General features: G+C 45.3%; 1 protein-coding gene across 1 annotated transcript in view; it reads right to left on the bottom strand.

The window, feature by feature from the left end:
- LOC126471233 (dopamine beta-hydroxylase) overlaps positions 1-20418 on the bottom strand; it is a 156900-nt gene that overhangs the window by 40735 nt on the left and 95747 nt on the right. The window contains exon 3 of the mRNA XM_050099357.1: positions 18567-18833. Within this exon, the coding sequence (XP_049955314.1) occupies positions 18567-18833 (267 nt within the window). The remainder of the gene's footprint in view (positions 1-18566; positions 18834-20418) is intronic.

Genomic DNA, 20418 nt, shown 5'->3' with positions numbered 1-20418 from the left:
GACATCTCGGAGAACGCACATTGGAAGCGTGTATTCGTCATCGCCATACTGGCGTATCACCAAGCGTGATGGTATGGGGTGCCATTGGGTACACGTCTCGGTCACCTCTTGTTCGCATTGACGGCACTTTGAACAGTGGACGTTACATTTCAGATGTCTTACGACCCGTGGCTCTACGCTTCATTCGATCCCTGCGAAATCCTACATTTCAGCAGGATAATGCATGACCGCATGTTGCAGGTCCTGTACGGGCCTTTCTGGATACAGAAAATGTTCGACTGCTGCCCTGGCCTGCACATTCTCCAGATCTCTCACCAATTGAAAACGTCTGATCAATGGTGGCCGAGCAACCGGCTGGTTACAATGCGCCAATCACTGCTCTTGATGAAGTGTGGTATCGTGTTGAATTTGCATGGGCAGCTGTACCTGTACACGCCATCCAAACTCTGTTTGACTTAATGGCCAGGCGTATCAAGGCCGTTATTACGGCCAGAGGTGGTTGTTCTGGGTACTGATTTCTCAGGATCTATGCACCAAAATTGCGTGAAAATGTAATCACATATCAGTTCAAGTATAATATATTTGTCCAATGAATACCCGTTTATCATCAGCATTTCTTCTTGGTGTAGCAATTTTAATGGCCAGTAGTGTACATTTAAGATACATTTGCACTAACTACAACAATATTTCATATCGAAGTCAATGACGGCTCGAAACCACGAATTCTCAATTATCTCACAAACGGCTCAATTAAGGATCTAAGTCTAATGCAACGTACTTTCACCTATAACAGTTTTCCTTGTTAATTATGACACGACCTGTATGGAGCGGTATTATACGTAAGGTGATTCATCTAATCTGTTCACCTCAGATATATCCCGGACCGTTTAAGCTACCGTAATAATGTTTTCATCCGCATGAATTGTAAGAAAGTTCTCACTAAAGGACGTGGTTCAAATGGTTCAAATGGCTCTGAGCACTATGAGACTTAACATCTGAGGTCATCAGTCCCCTAGACTTAGAACTACTTAACCTAAGGACATCACACACATCCATGCCCGAGGCATGATTCGAACCTGCGACTGTAGCGGTCGCGCGGTTCCAGACTGAAGCGCCTAGAATCGCTCGGCCACACCGGCTGGCACTAGAGGAAGTATAATCTACTTTCGTAGCTATATTAATTACAGTTTTCCCTATCAATGTCAGAAGCCTGAATAATCACGTTATGCAATGCCCGTGTTGGTCAGAAGTGTGATGCGTGTACCTTCGGACATGCATGCATGTCCTAATAACACTGCATCGTACTTCTGAACAACATAGGCATTGCAATATCGTATTTATCTGCCGACACCGGCCAAGCGCTTTCATTTAAAATGTTTCCCCTGTACGGGAAAATACATAATGAATGTACGTGTACAGGTTGTAGACACAGGGTTGACAACATTTGGAAGTTTGGGTCTGGCCATGAGTCGTGCTCAGATAGCCTAAGAGTAGGGCGACCGCTCGCGATAAGCAGGAAATACGGGTTCGAGTCCAACTCCGGCACAAATTTTCATGGTCGTCATTCCATTATACAGCAGATTGTTGCCCATATTCGCAACTGCGAATACATTGCATTTAAGAGTCAATGGGGTTTTTGAGGGTACCTAGAAGGATGTGAAGCTATGCCGACTCCACTGCAGTGGCTAGCTCCGCTAGGTTTCACGGTTGAGAATCCACGGCATGAACAGCCCAATCGAAGTGGCCCACAGACACTCGGTAGAGTATAAAACCGGAGAGTTTGATGGCCAAGGAAGTACGGAAAACTCATCCTGGTGCTCTGGGAAGCACGACCCTACATTGTGGACTGTGTGACACGTTCCATTGTCCTGCTTGTAGAGGCCGTCGTGCCGCGGGAAAACAAACTGCATGTAGGGGTGGACATGGTCCCCATGGATAGATACATACTTGTGTTGATCCATTGTGCCTTCCAGAATTACAAGATCACCCAGGGAATGCCAAGAAAACATTACCCAGACCATAACGCTCCCTCCTTCGGCCTGGATCCTTGCGAATATTGTTGTACGGTGTTTGTTTTCAGACGTTTCACGCCATACATACAAACGACCATCTCGCTGAAACAGCATACAACGTTATTCAGCTGAAAAGGCCACCCGTCTCCACGCAGTGGACGTCCAGTCGCGGTAGTGGCCTGCAAATTTCAGCTTTCATCGTCGATGAACAGCGGTCAGCATGGGAGCATGAAACAGGTGCCTGCTGCGGAGCTCCATATGTAGCAATGATCACTGGTTGGTCGCTGAGGAGACGCTGTTGGTAGCCCCTTGGTTCATCTGGACTGTCAGCTGATCAACAGCTGCAAAACTATTCCCCCATACACGTCTCCGCAACCGTCGTTCACCCCTGTATGTGTGGCCCGTGGTGTGCCACAGTTGCCTTGGCGTCAGTTTTGGATAACGCCATTTTGCCATCCAAGGTATGCTGTAACCACAGCGGCACGTGAACAGTTCGTAAACTTAGCCGTTTCGAAAATGCTTTCAAATGGTTCAAATGGCTCTGAGCACTATGGGACTTAACATCTGAGGTCATCAGTCCCCTAGAACTTAAAACTACTTAAACCTAACTAACCTAAGGTCATCACACACATCCATGCCCGAGGCAGGTTTCGAACCTGCGACCGTAGCGGTCGCGCGGTTCCAGACTGAAGCGCCTAGAACCGCTCGGCCACTGCGGCCTGCGAAAATGCTTTCACCCTTGGTCCAAAAACCAATGGTCATGCCCTTTTGGACGTCAGACGAATCGCTGTTTCCGCATTACAACAATGAGTGCATTTTTTTCCGGGTCCTCCCAACTTGTTTTATGTACTTCTAGTTCTGCCACCTGTCATCTGTATGTGGTTATTGCACACTGACGTCGAACATAGGCAGTAGTCTCATTACTGTGATTGGACCGTACAGTTATGCGATATTAGTCAGTAACTTACGACTGTCAAATGCTACTATGGAATCGATGGATCTAGGAGGGCCATATTCAACGCCATGGGCGACCCCGTGCGACTTCCCTCGGTCGTGTGGGACAGTACAGCCACGTCACGTATCTTGAGTCAAGAAGACTAGTACCCACACGGATAGTACGACGACCTATGGAATAGCACGGACTATCAGCACGGCCATCATTGTTGCAGCTTCCCTTGATGCGCAACAGAGAGAGTCACACCAACTGTGAAGCCCCAACAACACTACTGAATACGGGAGTAGTTCCATGTAGTTTTATCGGAAGAGTCGCGGTTCTGTGTACAGTATCACGATGGATGAGTCGGTGTGTGGGGGCTATAAGAAGAGCTAACGTTGCTGGGTTGCATTCGTCATAGCCACACAGGCCCTGCACCTAACGTGATGATATCGTGTGCCGCTAGGTACACAACACGATCACCTGTGCTTCGCATAACCGGTAATTTGGGAGGCAGGTGTTACATTTCTGACATGTTAAGGCCGGTGGATCAGTCTTATCTTCGAGGTGTGTGTAATGTTATCTTTCAACAAAATAACACTGGAGTGTTTAATTAAACTTACGGTACTCCGAGTGCTGCAGTGCGGGCTGTATACGTCGCACGACGCTGAAACATCATAGATATGTTCATTCATCGATACTGAAAAAAGGTCCAGTTTCTGCTACCAGGTGAAAATATGGCGGTGTAAGCAGTCATAATGTGATGTGGGCGCTGGATAAGAGGAGGAACTATCAAATACATGATAACGGTGGTTCTGGCATGTTCATTAGGACATGGCCGCAAGTTACAATATGAGTACAATATGGTCTCCCGACTCAACAACATGCTGCATCTGTAACACGGCATAGTCAACAGTTACTCACAGCATATCCTATGTAATCAGAGTTATATGTCGACGTGTGCTATCCTTCCTATCAGATAGAGTCCAGATACATCCCTGACGGAGACGAACTTTCATATATTCCCACAAGCAGAAGTAATACGGATTTAGATCGGACGATCTGGAAGGCCACATTTCTTGAAATTGCCTACAGATGAAGCAGTCGTTACCGAAGGTTTCTCGAACCAAAACTTTCACCCGGCAGGCGACGTATGGTGCCACTCCATCTTGCATGAAAATAGTGGTGTGCACACTGTTGCATTCTTGCAGAGCTGAAATCACATGTTGCACAAGGAGGTCCTTATCACGTGCACATGTAACTATACTAGGAGGGGGAGTTGGAAAATAAGTTTCCCCTGTCGACTGTGGGCAGAGTTGTGTGATATGGGCGAAAGACGACACGGCAGGTGAACGCGCACGTGCAAGGCACCGATACACCATTGGGTAGAAGTCGACCGCAATCAAGCAGATGGCGCTGTCGCAGTGCCTGCGCAAAGCGGATGCCAGCCGCTCCGTCTTTTTCCGGAGGTATAGAGAGGAGGTGCGTTTTGGAGTCGTGGTCAAAGGCGGAAGTGAGAGCTGTTATCCGCTATGAATGGGCACGTGGAGTATCAGGCACATAAATTCTTAACCGCCTTGTTGAGGTGTATGGGTTAGGTGTGATGTCGAGGCAGATGGTGAGGAGATGGTGCCAGCAATTTAGTGATGGACGTCAGCAAGTGCAGTACATACCGAGCGAGACCTGGACGGACGCGCACGGCCACTACAGATGCAATTGCCAGGAAGGTGGATGACATGATTAAAGCGAACCGGCGTGTCACCACCGATGGAGTAACGGCAGAACTTGGAATCGGACATGAGCGAGCTCACAAGATCATCCATACGTTCATCGATACAGGAAGGTGTCAGCACGATGGGTGCCCCTCCAGCTGACCCCGACACGCATGGAACAACGCATGGCGTTCAGCCTGGAACAGCTCGTGCGTTACCATGAATCTGGAAGTGACCTTCTGTTTCGGATCGTGACGGAGGATGAAACGTGGGTCCACCACTACACGCCCGAATCGAAGGCCGCATCCATGGAGGGGAAACGTCCGTCATCATCTGTCCGAAAGAAGTTCAAAAGCACTCTGTAGGTAAAGTGCTACTCACCGGTTTCTGGGACGCCAAAGTTTTGCTGCTGGACGTTCTGAACGATGCAGCCATCAATGCTGTGCGGTACTTTGCCACTCTGTCGAAATTGAAAGAGGTGATTCGGAAAATGCGGCCTGGCCTTCTCAGATCTGGTTCTGCTATTGGATGACAATGCGAGACCACACACGGCGACGGCAACGCAAAACCATATTGCAACTCTTGGTTAGGAGCGCCTACACCATCCGTCTTACATTCCGGATCTCGCACCAAGTGACTTCCATCTGTTTCCTGCTTTGAAGAAGACTCTCGACGGAAGGCGCTTTGGCAGCAATGCTGACGTCAAACAAGCCTTTCAACGCTTCTTCCGTTTGCAACGCCCTGATTTTTTCCTGGAAGGCTTTTTGAAGCTTATAAAGCGGTATGACAAATGTCTCAATGTACTTGGTAATTATGTAGAAAAATAAGGATATGTCTTATCTTTAATGTCTCTTTCTCTTTTTTCCTTTCACGCACAACTCTGACCACAGTCGACAGGGGAAACTTATTTTCCAACTCCCCCACGTAGTAACAGGTTCAGGAGGTGTCATCTCGAAGAGAAACTGACCGAGAATGAAGTAGTCTGTGAAACCACACCACACGGTCACATAAAATCAGTGCAGTGGATGTTCCTGCGCAACAAATGTTCCTCGTCTGTGCAAAGAATATTCCTTGGCCACCCGTCATCCATTTCCATGCGTGCCAAAAAACGAACGGCAAAGTCAAGACGTCGTAGCCTATGTCGGGGCTTCATCTTGTGCATATTCTGAATCTTACAGGGATATCAGTATAAAATGCGCCACAAAATCTTTTTAAACAGCTGACCATGAGAGAGACATTTCTCATGACACAGCCTGAGTACTGGCTGCAGAACTTGAGGCATGTGCTGCACGGTTGGCAATAGCTACAGCAACTTCATCAGCAACTGCCATGGGAATGGGTCGCCCCCTCTCCCTCCTGCAACATCTGGTTCAGCTGCTTCTTCAGATTTCTTGATCATATTCTTTAGCCCATTTTTCGACATGGAGCCTCTTCACGGCTGTGTCGGCTATATTCTCGCAATGCAGCGCTGCTATTGCTGCCTTTCTAATAAAACAACTTTACCATCAGTGCAAGGTCTTACCTCTAAGTGGCCATTGCGTTTCGTACGGAAGACTTCAACCTTCTTTACCTTTCACACCAACCGCAACTCGACAAAAGAAATCAACACACGTCGCCAAGCGACAAACAACATACTGACGTAAAAACAGGAAACATTTCACATTGTGACTGCTTGCAGCGCTATATTTTCACCTGGTGGGAGAAAGTTGAACTATTGTTTTTTCAGTATACTCCTTGAGTGCATCGATTAATGAACATACCTACGATGTTTCAGTGTCCTGTGATGTGGACAGCCAACACTGCAACATTCGGAAAACGGTCAGTTTAATCACAACCACACGATTTGTTGCCTGTAGTGTCCTGATCTACCTCGATCTACTGCTACTGCTACTCTGGATAGCACATTCTCCAGATCACTTATCTTGATGAACTCTGGCACACAGCTGAAGCAGCATAGAATGACATAAACTGTACGTGTCTTCATAGCACAGTTAGACCCGTTATTGCTGTCAGAGGTTAAATCTCCGTGTACAAAAAATTGCACTTTGTATACTGCCAAATCTCTTAAAAATTTCATCATATACAGGGTGTTCGGAAATTTCCGTTACGTATTTCTAGAATTTGTAGAGAGAACTGGGTAGACATTGTTTTGAATTGGAATACATGTCCGGAAACGTATCGTTTCCATGCTATAGCAGTTTGAACACAGTCGGATAGGCTGATGTCATTCGACGTCAGTCCTACCTCTTTGACATGGGTCGAGCTCCATTCACGTGTCTGTGAACGTTAGAGCAGCCGGCCGAAGTGGCCGAGCGGTTCTAGGGGCTACAGTCCGGAACCGCGCGACCGCTACGGTCGCAGGTTCGAATCCTGCATCGGGCATGGATGTGTGATGTCCTTAGGTTAGTTAGGTTTAAGCAGTTCTAAGTTCTAGGGGACTGATGACCTCAGCAGCTAAGTCCCATAGTGCTCAGAGCCATTTGAACCATTTATGAACGTTAGAGCAACATGGTTGATTACACGTTTGCCGAGTACACCTTTTGTATGGCGAAGTTTACGGTCATGGAAGAGCTACTCGTCACCTTTATCAAGATCGTTATCCAAACTCTAACATTCTGCGTGGTGTCTGTTTGTTCTATATCGTGTCTCCCCACCACTTTCGCGCAACGACGCTCTGAGCGTGTTTTTTAGGGAATTGACTAGTTTGAACCTGGGACCTGTTGCTGGTAAGGAGACGCCAGACCACACATGACATGTAGAGTTCAGAGGAGTTTAGTGAGACTAGCGATGATATAACCAAATACTTAATGATTTCAACGTCAGCTCCACTGCATTCCCTGTAAAAGAATCTTAATACTAACTAAATTTAGCGGAAGGGGTTCAAAGCTTTCCTATTTTTAGTTAGCTGGTAAAATAACGTCGAAAAAGCAGTTAAGTTTACCATTGGAAATTTTATTCTACTCACAAAACATTGTTTATAAATTGCACTATTGATAAAAGGAAATGTTTTAATGCAGGATGGTAAAAACCAACTGTGTTCAACAAAAATGTGAACGAATATTCCCTGAGTGGGTTTCCAAGTTCTACAATGGATCGAAGGATGACCTATGCCATATCACATCTATAATCTAGGTTTAAATTAAGTTTCACAAAAGAGAAAACTATCAAAATGGTCTACAGTGACCCTCAATTATCTTTAATTACTTATCTAACTTGTCGTAAATTACAGTGGCTGATGTGGCTTCTCAATAACTATATAACAGAAAAATCATCGCGTTTCAGATTTTTACTTCAAGTGGCAAATGTGAACACCGTGAACTTTAATTGACGATCGACACTAGTATTACGCAAAAAGGGGGTGTAACAGATGAGACTTCTGCAGTTATGAGTGAAGCTTTATGCGCTGTTATGCGGCATCGCGTGCGTTCATTACCTTTTCGGTGTTCGTCGGGGGGGGGGGGGGGGGGGGGGGCAGCACAGCTCCGCTCACCTCGCCGTCTCCGAAGCAACTCTCTCCTAACTTCTCCTTACTACAATTTACCGAAGTTGGTTTAAAAAAAACTATCTGGATGTGTTTTCATCTGACCAATCAGAGTCTCAATGTTAACCTTAAGCTCCGCCTACAAAAATTCTGTCCATCCAATGAGAAACGTTATACTTTTCGTGGTGGGGCAATGTTTTTAAAGATTGCAACGTAACAGAGACGCGAAAAAGTCTCACGCTAAAACTTGCAGCTGGTGTGGTCCTTTTAGCGTTATCGTAAGATCTATACTGTTCTTCTGGAGGGCTCTGTCTTTTAACATGGGCTGGGGGTGGTCCTGACGTAACAGAGACGCGAAAAAGTCTCACGCTAAAACTTGCGGCTGGGGTGTGGTCCTAGCGGTTAGCTGGCGACGTGGGTGTCCGTCCCTTACCGTAGGGCCTTCTAACTTAACACGGTTCTGCTCTCGGATTCTGTTCTCGTTTCTCCCCTCGGAACTGCGTCTGTCTCACGGTGGGAAGGTATGACATGCATTTAGGCATTCTTGTGTTAGTCTTTGGTATTCCATTTGCTCACTCGTTACTCGTATTACTTTGGTTAATTTAATGTCACGATTTATTCGGAGCTATGTGACATACAACTGGATTTGCTTATAATGTCAGGGTTTTCATGGAAGGTGTTGGATTTGCCTGACACCTTACAAAACGTTCGACAACACCACATACCCTTTTCGCCAAAATTACGCAACGGCTTCACGAAAGCATCAGATTTACCTCCAAGGAGACGCGGCACACCAGAATTGGGAAGACCGCACTGTAAACAACAGTTTTTGTGAAAACTGATTCAGTTTCCTTTTTGTTTCTTTGGTTACTAATAACTGGAATTCTAGGGAAAGGTGTGTGAAATCTTATGGGACTTAACTGCTAAGGTCATCAGCCCCTAAGCTTACGCACTACTTAACCTAAATTATCCTAAGGACAAACACACACACCCATGCCCGAGGGAGGACTCGAACCTCCGCCGGGACCAGCCGCACAGTCCATGGCTGCAGCGCCTAAGACCGCTCGGCTAATCCCGCGCGGCAAATTCTAGAAAAAGTGATGTACTGGATCACGCCTCATAAAATACTTGTAAAAGTGGTTGAATTACCAGCAGGTTTCCAGTACATACTTATCAATGGACTGAACTAAAAACAAGATGGTGGACACAAAGTCAACTTTACCATCTGACAATGGGCTCAGGCCCGAAACTAGTAATGGTATAATAAAATCACTTCAAGAGAACGTGTGGCTGGTTGCAGTACTTCCTATAGTGTAATAATAGACCCTATTATTCAACATGCCAACAAAGATCGGAAATAATTCTTTTTGGCGTTATTTACACTTTTTTTGGGTGTTGTGGTAGGCTCACACCGAATTTAACACATTTTCTCTCTGTCGCAGATGAATTATCTGTCGGTGTCCGCCTGCTTAGCTAAGTGGTAACGTGCTTGCCTACCATGCAGCGGGCCCGGGTTCGGTTCCCGACCGTGTTGGAGATTTTCTCCGCCCGTGGACTGGGTGTTGTGTTGTCCTCATCATCATCTCATCCTCACGGACACGCAAGTCGCCCAATGTGGCGTCACATGAAATAAGACTAGCAACACGGCGGCCGAACTTACACGGATGGGATCTCCTGGCCAACAATGCCATACAATCATTTCATTTTTTTTTTAATCTGTCGGTAGGACATAACGTCAAATATGAGTTGCAGAGAAATTCGTTTTGTTATTTTTTGTCATTTGTGTATTCGTTATTTAAATTTATGTATTGTGTTTGTGATTGATCAGTCTAACGGACTGGCCATAGTTACGCACTACGCATCAAAGCTGGATAAATTTAGAGAACCAATATTCTACAAAAAATATCTCTACTACATAATTCGCATAAAGACTGCCAGGAAAATTGAAGAGATATATTGACAACTATTTTTCCTTACACTCTCTGAGATTTTAGCAGGATACCGAGCGAATAATAAAGCTGCAAAATAAGTGGTACATTCCATAGGGTTCCCTGCCTGGACCATTTCTTCTAGTATACATCGACAACTTGAAACGTGTTTTTCTTCTTCGCTGACAATATTACGGTCTTTGTAGATCCAGATGAGGAACAAATAAAACTGTACGGTAAAAAATGCTGAGTAGTGATTTTTGTTCAAGGTTGCAAGCTGGTAGAATGACTAACAACTGCAATTTGCAATTAACCTCAGTGCATCCAATTTCGGACATACAGTACTGGCATGTGTAACATTCTACGTCTCCACAACTGTGACAATTAGCGAGGGATGTCATATCAGCTTTATAGGATTTAGATTGCATGGAAAGCTTTTGTTAAAGGCACATAATTTTAATTTCCTGTCAAAGACAAATGCAGCTCTCTGTGTGATCACAGTATCGCACGCCATCAATACCTGTGATACGCTTACGTTGGTTTAATTAGCATACATTCATTGTTTGATGCCATATAGGTTAATATTTACAGAATACTCTGTTTTTTATAAAGCTTATTTGTAGCACACAAAAATGGACATCGAAGCCATAGGTGATGTTGATTCACCACCATCAATCAGGTCACTTAGTACAATTCTGGTGATTCTTATGTTTAGTTCGCAGTATATCAACTCCATCATGAAACTGATTGTTGACAAAATGCACTTGTTTGAAAAGAACAGTTGCATCTATTCAAAGAACACAAGACAGAACATTCATCTAACTGGTAACCAATCTATCTGTGGCGTACTGTAGCAAGTCTAGCTCAGAGGGAGGTCGAGGGCGTACTACAACATGCAAACAAATTATTAGTAATTTATTATAACTTGAACATGGTAAACATTTAACTTTGGAAACGAGTAATTTCCTCACAGATGACGTGAAACTGATGCTGTCTCTGACGCTTATAACATCTGGAGCTTCATTACAGAATGGTAGTTTCACATCAGAATCTAATTGTTTTTAACACGACGTAATGTTCAGTATAACTGTTCGAGTCACATGCAGCCGGTTCTATACTACGACGGTCCTGTCATCGTAAGCGATAATTACAATTGATAGCTAATTACACAGAGAATGCTGATTACGTAGGTAGTGGGCTGAACGTCACTGTCTTCAGACGTAAATGATTTTCCGGCTTTGGTGGCGTAAGGAAACATTTGGAGTGGGGGGGGGGGGGGGCGGCGAATCTTCGCTGACGACTCCTATTCGTTGTTGCGTTTGGCAGTGACTGTCTTTACTTGTGGTGCCATCTTGAGCTTCCAACTTTTGCTTGTAACCCCGTTTTGTGGACGACACCACACTACTATCTATCATTTTCAACGGATTGCATAGCCTTTTAGATCTTTTTTACTGTTGTTAGACAGTTTTTTTTTCTTTGGAGGCACCGGGAATAAATAACTAGGGCGACTTGCAGCGTGTCCCGTCCACAAAAAATGGTTCAAATAGCTCTGAGCACTATGGGACTCAACATCTGAGGTCATCATTCTGCTAGAACTTAGAGCTACTTAAACCTAACTAACCTAAGGACATCACACACATCCATGCCCGAGGCAGGATTCGAACCAGCGATCGTAGCGGTCGCGCGGTTCCAGAATGAAGCGCCTAGAACCGCTCGGCTGTGCCGTCCACATTTTGAATGGATTCCTCAAGGAGAGCAACAAATGAGGAAGACAACTTGGCAAATTCTCGAAACATCGTATACGGTGAATTACTATACGGTTGGAAAACTAAGAGATTGCAAACCAAAAAACAGTTTGTCATTAAACAAGCGTTAATTATCGATGATTTTTGTTGTATCGGCACCAGGCTGTGGTCTAAGTCATGTGTCTGCGCTAAACGTCTCGTCTCCTAATGCTGGAGACGTCTCCAGATGATGCAAGGACATCATTTGTTGCTTTTCTAAATCAAGCTCAGAGAGCCGGACTGCTTTCCGAACTTGACTCATTTCGAAAAGGAACTAACGAAGTTTATATGTACAAACAGTTCATTTCGCTGAGGTTGCTTGATTTGGACACGCAACTAACAAAGTCTTTATAGCCTCTGAGGATGTCTCCATCATTGGCAGACCAAACGGTAAGCTCAGAATATGCCTCAGACCACAGCCTAATGCCCATACAACTAGGATGACCGAGAATGTCCAGTCACATTAATGGGACCACTTGTCACAAGCCTGAATAACCACATATTTCAGCGCGGACCGTCGCGAGACGTACAGGAAGAGAGTCATTGAGGTTCTGGAAGATACCGACAGGAAGCGGAGCCATGCTGACTCAAGTGCCGTGGCCAGCTGCACTATGTTTCACGGCTGAAGATCCATGGCGTGAACTGCCCGATCGAGGTGGGATTTACACCGGCAGAATCACTCACAGACGGCAGGTGGTAGCAGCACTAACAGTGGAGGATATATCAAGCGTGTCGGGGAGGAGGGGGGACGCAGAAAACAGTGCAGTCGTTGTCGTAATGCTGAAACAGAGCGATATATCTGACGTCCAAAAAGGCATGATGAGTGGCTTTTGGGCCGCTCTGGTTCAAGTATATCGTGCACGACAAAGTGGTGCTATCCAGAATCGGCACCGAGGCAACTGTGGTGCCCCACGGGGCATAGATGTCAAGGGTGAACGATGGCTGCGGAGATAGACGTCCAACTGTTGAGCAACTGAGCGCCCAGACGAACCGAGGGACTACCAACAATGTCTCCCCAATGACCGGTCAGTGAATGTTGCTGGGTCTCCTCAACAGGAACCATGCTGACTGCCTGTTCATAGGCTACGAAGGCTGGAATTTGCACGCCAGTACTGCAACTGGACGTCCAACATATGGTGACAGGTGGCCTTTTCAGATGACGCACGGTAAACTCATCGTGGTGCTGTTCGAATCGCCGGCCGTTGTGGCCGTGCGGTTCTAGACGCTTCAGTCTGGAACCGCGTGACAGCTACGGTCGCAGGTTCGAATCCTGCCTCGGGCATGGATGTGTGTGATGTCCTTAGGTTAGTTAGGTTTCATTAGTTCTAAGTTCTAGGCGACTGATGACCTCAGAAGTTAAGTCGCATAGTGCTCAGAGCCATTTGCTGGTCGAATCACTCACAGTTTCTTTAGTAGTACTTTTCGCTAACAATGAAGGACAGGCCTTTTCAGATGACGCACGGTAAACTCGTCCTGGTTCTGTTCGAATCACTCATCAAACGATGGCCAGAGGCGTACGGTAAACTCATCCTGGTGCTGTTCGAATCACGCACGTACACTGTGAGCTGTATGACACGTTACGTTGTTGTACTGGTACAGCCATACTGCCAGGGAAAAAGAAACTACATGCAGGAGCAGACAAGATCTGCAGGGATAGATGTATTCTTGTGTTGATCCATTGTGCTTTTTAGATTGACGAGATCACCCAGAGAATGCTAGAAAACATTCCCCAGTCCATAACGCAGAGCGTTTCCTTTCAAACTTTTCACGCCATCTGTCTGTTAGAGCATAAAATGAGCGTCATCTGAAAAGGCTACCTGTCGCCATATGTTGGACGTCCAGTTGCGGTACTGGCGTGCAAATTCCAGCCTTCGTAGCCTATGAACAGGCAGTGAGCATGGTTCCTGTTGAGGAGACCCAGCAACATTCACTGACCGGTTCTTGAGGAGACAGTGTTGGTAGTCCCTTGGTTCGTCTGGGCGCTCAGTTGCTCAACAGCTGGACGTATATCTCCGCAGCCATCGTTCACCCTTGACATCTACGGCCCGTAGTGCATTACAGTTGCCTCGGCGCCGGTTTTGAATAGCACCACTTTGTCGTGCACGATATACTTGAACCAGAGCGGCCCGAAAGCCACCCTTGATACATCCTCCACTGTTAGTGCTGCTGCCACCTGCCGTCTGTAAGTGATTAGTTTACGTTTTCGTCGAACATAGACGGTGGTCACATTAATGTGATGACTGGACTACGTAAATACCTGCCGTGAAAGCTTATATGGGGTGGTCCATCTGAAGTTTCGGATGAGATTATCTCGAAAACTATACATCGGGTGAAAATAGTGGGTAAGACAAGTTCGTAGGCTCAAAGGGGGACATCAAATGATACTACACGTGACCTCCAGCCCCCGCCCCCTTGGCTGGGGCGGGGGCAACTTTTAAATCTTAAATTGAAACCCCCATTTTTTATTGCAGATTCGGATTCTCCATAAAAAAGTAATCAAGTATCAATAATGTTCATCTGCACGATGAACAAGTCAGTAAGAATGGCAGCACATTTACAATGAACATAATTACTAGTCATATATGTAACGGGAATTTTCAACACATGAATTTAAATAATCAGATAGTTTATAGCAGATGTGGTTAACAAGGTATTTCTTAATACTTTCATTTGAATTTGTAGGAAGTTTCGTTATATACCATTACGTGTGATGGGAGTTCGTTGACGGAATACGACAGTCCCCTTAGAAATACAGATAGGGAGACAAATACTTTTCACAAGATTTTATGAGGCGTTAAACCCTAACCTTCCTTCTTTTATTATTTTTATTTATTTAATTGCAGTTGAGTAAATCTCCTGTCATCTAAAACTGGTTTCATCATTATCAACCAAAGATCTTTGAGAAGCTCTTTGTGACATGAGTTGTGAAGTAGTCCTACTGACCGTTTGTGCTAAATATCTACTGTATCTCCTTTTGCAGTATCGCCACAGGAGATAATTTCCTAACACAGTAGGGACTTGAAATACTCTGTATATGCTAAAGTACTTGCTAACGAAATTTTCTTGTGCTTCAATCCAAGTGGCTGCCTTGAAATTTCGCGAAGTTTTTATGAGTATCGCACTCATCATCTTCTAGAGAATTTCAACGTAGCCATCCGGATGGAAGCCCGAAAGGATTTCATCAGTAGTGTATGCGGGGAAAGCCTAGATTCACAGCTAAAGTAGAGGATGGAACAAGGAAACGGGAAATTTTGAACGCCGCAGTGGCAGCAGTTATTCGGGACCGATACGTTGTTGCTGTGAACACGTTGCCATTTAGTAAACGAGCAGCAATGGAAGGGTTCGGAATGTTCTATCGCTGTAAGAACTTTTTACAAGCGGCGTGAAAAAGTGACTGCTGCGGAAAGGGTATTTCGACAGCGTTACCAGATAGGACGTTATGGACGCGTCCCATCTGGTCGTGCGCTTACAAAGTGGGTGCGTAATTTTGAAGAAACTGGCGTACCTTCGAAAAAGATGCTTCCAGGTGGCGTTCGAACTGTACCGTACGTACCTCAGAGAGCATTGCAGAAGTACGAGTTTTCATCGAGAAGGGACCTAGCCGCTCCATTCAATGACATGCATCTGCGCTACAGATTGGGTACGAAACGTACAAAGAATACTGCACGAATTAAAGTTCGACCCCTATAAGTTACAGATTGTGCAGCAATTAAATCCAACTGATGCTGTGTCGCGTAGAGATTTTAGCGAACGGGTGTTAATTACAAAAAAAAAAAGGACGCCGATTTCATTAATAACATATGGACTTCAAAGAAAGCCGACTTCCACCTTAACGGATACGCCAACAAACAGAATTTCCGTTATTGTTCACAGGAAAACCCTTGGGAGTTTCAGAAGTGCTCAAAACATAGCGCCAAGGTTACAGTACCATGTCATGGTGTCAATGAATCTTACTTTTTTGAACGTGAGGATGGCACTGCGGCACCAGTAACATCCACTCGGTATGTTGATATGCTTGAAACACTTTTTACACCGACACTGAACGATCTCAGCATCGAAAACAAGTGGTTCCAGCAGAACGGAGCCACGTCACATACTGCTCGACAGTCGCTGGAATCTCTGTTGATCCATTGTGGACATGGGACAACGGCTGGTCTAGTATTTAACATCGAAATTCGCCAACAGCGGTGCAGAAATGATCGTTGTTCCTATACCAAAGAAGGTAGTAGCTACAAAATGTGAACAGTACAGAACTCTAAGCCTAATATCACATGCATCAAAAATTCTCATAAAAATAGTTCTGAAGAGAACTGAAGCGAAGGTGGAGGATATGCTGAGTGAAGATCACTTTGGTTTCAGAAGGGGATTGGGAACAAGACAGGCGATTCTGGCACTGAAGCTCGTTATCGAAAAGCAATTACAGAAAAATAAATCAACTTATATTGCCTTTGTAGCAATAGATGTTCAGAGTGCTGAGGAAAAGTGGAATAAAGTACAAAGACATCCGTGTGATACTCAGTTTCTATAAGAATGAGGTGGCAATAATTAGGAACAGTCACCAGGTACAAGAAGCAAATATTAGAAAAGGGGTAAGACAAGGATGTGCTCGTTCTCCTCTTATATTCAATGCTTACATCCAGTAAGCTATAGACCAAGTTCAAAAACTACTGAGGCGGGGATCAAAATTAATGGGCAGAAGATAGACGTGCTAATGATATTGCTATAGTCGCGGAGACAAAATAAGATCTAGAGGAAGTAGTCAGAACAATGGAAAAAATTCTATGCAATCAGTATGGAATGAGAATAAACAAGAAAACAACAAAAGTGATGGTATGCAATACAGGAGCAGAATATGAACCTCTGGGAATGAGAATTGGAAGAGAGGAGCTGGAAGTGATAGAGGACTTTAATTACCTGGGAAGCAAAATCGCAAGAGATGGTAGAAACCGGAAAGAAATTGTGATCATAATACAAAAGGCCAAAATTGCATTTCATCGGAGAAGGAATTTACTCACCAGCAACAACATCAGTCTCAAAATAAGGAAATGTATCATGAAAGGTTTCGTTTGGAGTGTGGCCTTATACGGCTGTGAAACTTGGACAATTGGAAGAGAAGAGAGAAGACGGCTAGAGGCCCTGGAGATATGGTGCTATAGAAGGATGATGAAGATCAGCTGGAGAGACAAAGTAACAAATGAAGAGGTGTTTAGAGGAGTACAGGAAACCAGATCTCTGTGCAGGCACATCCAAACAAGAAGAGACAAACTTGTAAGGCATATCCTACGACACGACTACATCATTGTAACAATAGCAGAAGGAGCTATTGAGGGAAGGAATCGGCGGGGGCGACCAAGAATATCATACATGCAACACATCATGAATGACGTTGGATGTAACACATACGTGGAAATGAAGAGAAAGCCAGACAGAAGAGAGGAATGGCGCTCTGCTGCAAGCCAACCTCAGGATTGAACACTAAAAGAAAGAAGAAGACCAGTATCGACATTACATTATGCAATAAAATTATAAACAGCCGACCAGTTGCAACTGATAAAGAAATTCTTTACCTAGCTTTCGACAAATATTAATTTGTCTTTTTCAGAAGGTAACCTAAGGACAATAAACATCATAGCTTACATTAGAAAAGTATGAAACCTATAAGCCAAGAATAAATTTTAAGACAAATTAGAGAACTCTTGCATTACAGAAGTATGATAACGACGACTGGTACTTACAATTTTACATTAGTAAGGACTAATGTACCGTCGCCGTTTTTACAATTGTCGGCATAGATCCATGTGTCAAAAATAAAATATAGCCCCAGAATTAGGGTTTGTCACGTTAATATAAAATAGCTCATGGATCTTGCAGAGCTCACAACCGACTGAGTGTAATCGGCGAGCGTAGTTGCTCTGAAAACAGGGCAGGTGGCGCTCGTGGCGAGAAACATGTGCCAATTGGCGTACAAAGGCAACGTGTAAATTATTAGTATTAATTACGTCCTTAGGTAGAACACAATAAAAAAAAGGAAGGAAATTAACACCTGCCCTGTTTTCAGAGCAACTACGCTCGCCGATTACACTCAGTCGGTTGTGAGCTCTGCGTGATCCATGAGCTATTTTATATTAACGTGACAAACCCTAATTCTAGGGCTACATTTTATTTTTGACACATGGATCTATGCCGACAATTGTAAAAACGGCTACGGTACATTAGTCCTTACTAATGTAAAATTGTAAGTACCAGTCGTCGTTATCCTACTTCTGTAATGCAATAGTTCTCTAATTTGTCTTAAAATTTATTCATGGCTTATAAGTTTCATACTTTTCTAACTTAAGATATGATGTTCATTGCCCTTAGGTTACCTTCTGAAGAAGACAAATTTATATTTATCGAAACCTAGGTAAAGAATTTCTTTATCCATTGCAACTGGTCGGCTGTTTATAATTTTATTACGTGAAACCGTTGCTGATGTGCAGCTATGTTTGAAATATTACATTATGCCATTTTCAGGCCCCCTATGCATCTCTCAGAAACAAACGATATTGGCATACTGGGCCATATGTTCCTCGACGTCGTGAATTCTAAACCGTGTCCCGACTGCTTCCTCCGAAGACCAGATAGCAACATCTTGTACTTCAACAGACCTGACGTGAGGCCTCCAGAGAAGAAAAAAATACCTACGCGCTTGACAGGGGCTGAAGGTGCGCATTACCTGTACAATGTGGTGCTTGCGGCGCAGCTCCTGGGGCAGGCGCTGCACGTGGCACCAGTAGGTGGTGTCGGAGCTGGGCACACGCACGTGGCTGGCGCGCACCTCCAGCGGCCAGGCGTCGGCCGGCAAGCGCGGCGCCGCGGCTTCGTTGCGCAGCAGCTGAGCCCGCTGCATGGCGTGCTGCACGCCAGGGAAACTCACGTTCAGACCCGCCACCGCGAACAGCCGGCTGCGTCCGCTCGCCCACACCACGTGCGTCGTGCCTTCCTGCACACCAACCACAAAAGCTTTTATTGACAGAGTACTGCCATATTAGACAGTGCCAAGAATTCTACACACTCGCAAAATACACTACTGGCCATTAAAACTGCTACACCAAGAAGAAATGCAGATGATAAAAGGGTATTCATTGGACAAACATATTATACTAGAACTGACATGTGATTATATTTTCATGCAATTTGGGTGCATAGATCCTGAGAAATCAGTGACCAGAACAACCACCTCTGGCCGTAATAACGGCCTTGATACGCCTGGGCATTGAGTCAAACAGAGCTTGGATGGCGTGTACAGGTACAGCCGCCCATGCAGCTTCAACACGATACCACACTTCATCAAGAGTAGTGGCTGGCTTATTGGGACGAGCCAGTTGCTCTGCCACCATTGACCAGACGTTTTCAATTGGCGAGAGATCTGGAGAATGTGCTGACCAGGGCAGCAGTCGAACATTTTCTGTATCCAGAAAGGCCCATACAGGACCTGCAACATGCGGTCGTGCGTTATCCTGCTGAAATGTAGGGTTTCACAGGGACCGAATGAAGGGTAGAGCCACGGATCGTAACACATCTGAAATGTAACGTCCACTGTTCGAAGTGCCGTCAATGCGAACAAGAGGTGACCGAGACGTGTAAGCAATGGCACCACATACCATCACCCCGGGTGATAACGCCAGTATGGCGCTGACGAATACACGCTTCCAATTTGCGTCCACCGCGATGTCGCCAGACACGGATGCGACCATCATGATGCTGTAAACAGAACCTTGATTCATCCGAAAAAATGACGTTTTGCCATTCGTGCACCCAGGTTCGTCGCGCTCCTGTCTGTGTTGAAGCGTCAAGGGTAACCGCAGCCATGGTCTCCGAGCTGATAGTCCATGCTGCTGCAAACGTCGTCGAACTGTTCGTGCAGATGGTTGTTGTCTTGCAAACGTCCCCATCTGTTGACTCAGGGATAGAGACGAGGCTGCACGATCCGTTACAGCCATGCGGATAAGATGCCTGTCATCTCGACTGCTAGTGATACGAGGCCGTTGGGATCCAGCACGGCGTTCCGTATTACCCTCCTTAACCCACCGATTTCATATTCTGCTAACAGTCATTGGATCTCGACCAACGCGGGCACCAATGTCGCGATACGATTAACCCACCTATTCCATATTCTGCTAACAGTCATTGGATCTCGACCAACGCGGGCAGCAATGTCGCGATACGATAAACCGCAATGGCGATAGGCTACAATCCGACTTTTATCCATGTCGGAAACGTGATGGTATGCATTTCTCCTCCTTACACGAGGCATCGCAACAACGTTTCACCAGGCAACGCCGGTCAACTGCTGTTTGTGTATGAGAAATTGGTTGGAAACTTTCCTCATGTCAGCACGTTGTAGGTGTCGCCACCGGCGCCAGCCTTGTGTGAATGCTCTGAAAAGCTAATCATTTGCATATCATAGCATCTTCTTCCTGTCGGTTAAATGTCGCGTCTGTAGCGCGTCATCTTCGTGGTGTAGCAATTTTAATGGCCAGTAGTGTATATGCTACTATCTATACGTAACTACTGTACACTACCTG

The sequence above is a fragment of the Schistocerca serialis genome, chromosome 3 (assembly GCF_023864345.2).
Source record: "Schistocerca serialis cubense isolate TAMUIC-IGC-003099 chromosome 3, iqSchSeri2.2, whole genome shotgun sequence".
Taxonomy (NCBI): domain Eukaryota; kingdom Metazoa; phylum Arthropoda; class Insecta; order Orthoptera; family Acrididae; genus Schistocerca; species Schistocerca serialis.
Note: the sequence above shows the minus strand (reverse complement) of the source record. Positions and strands in the feature narration are given on the sequence as shown.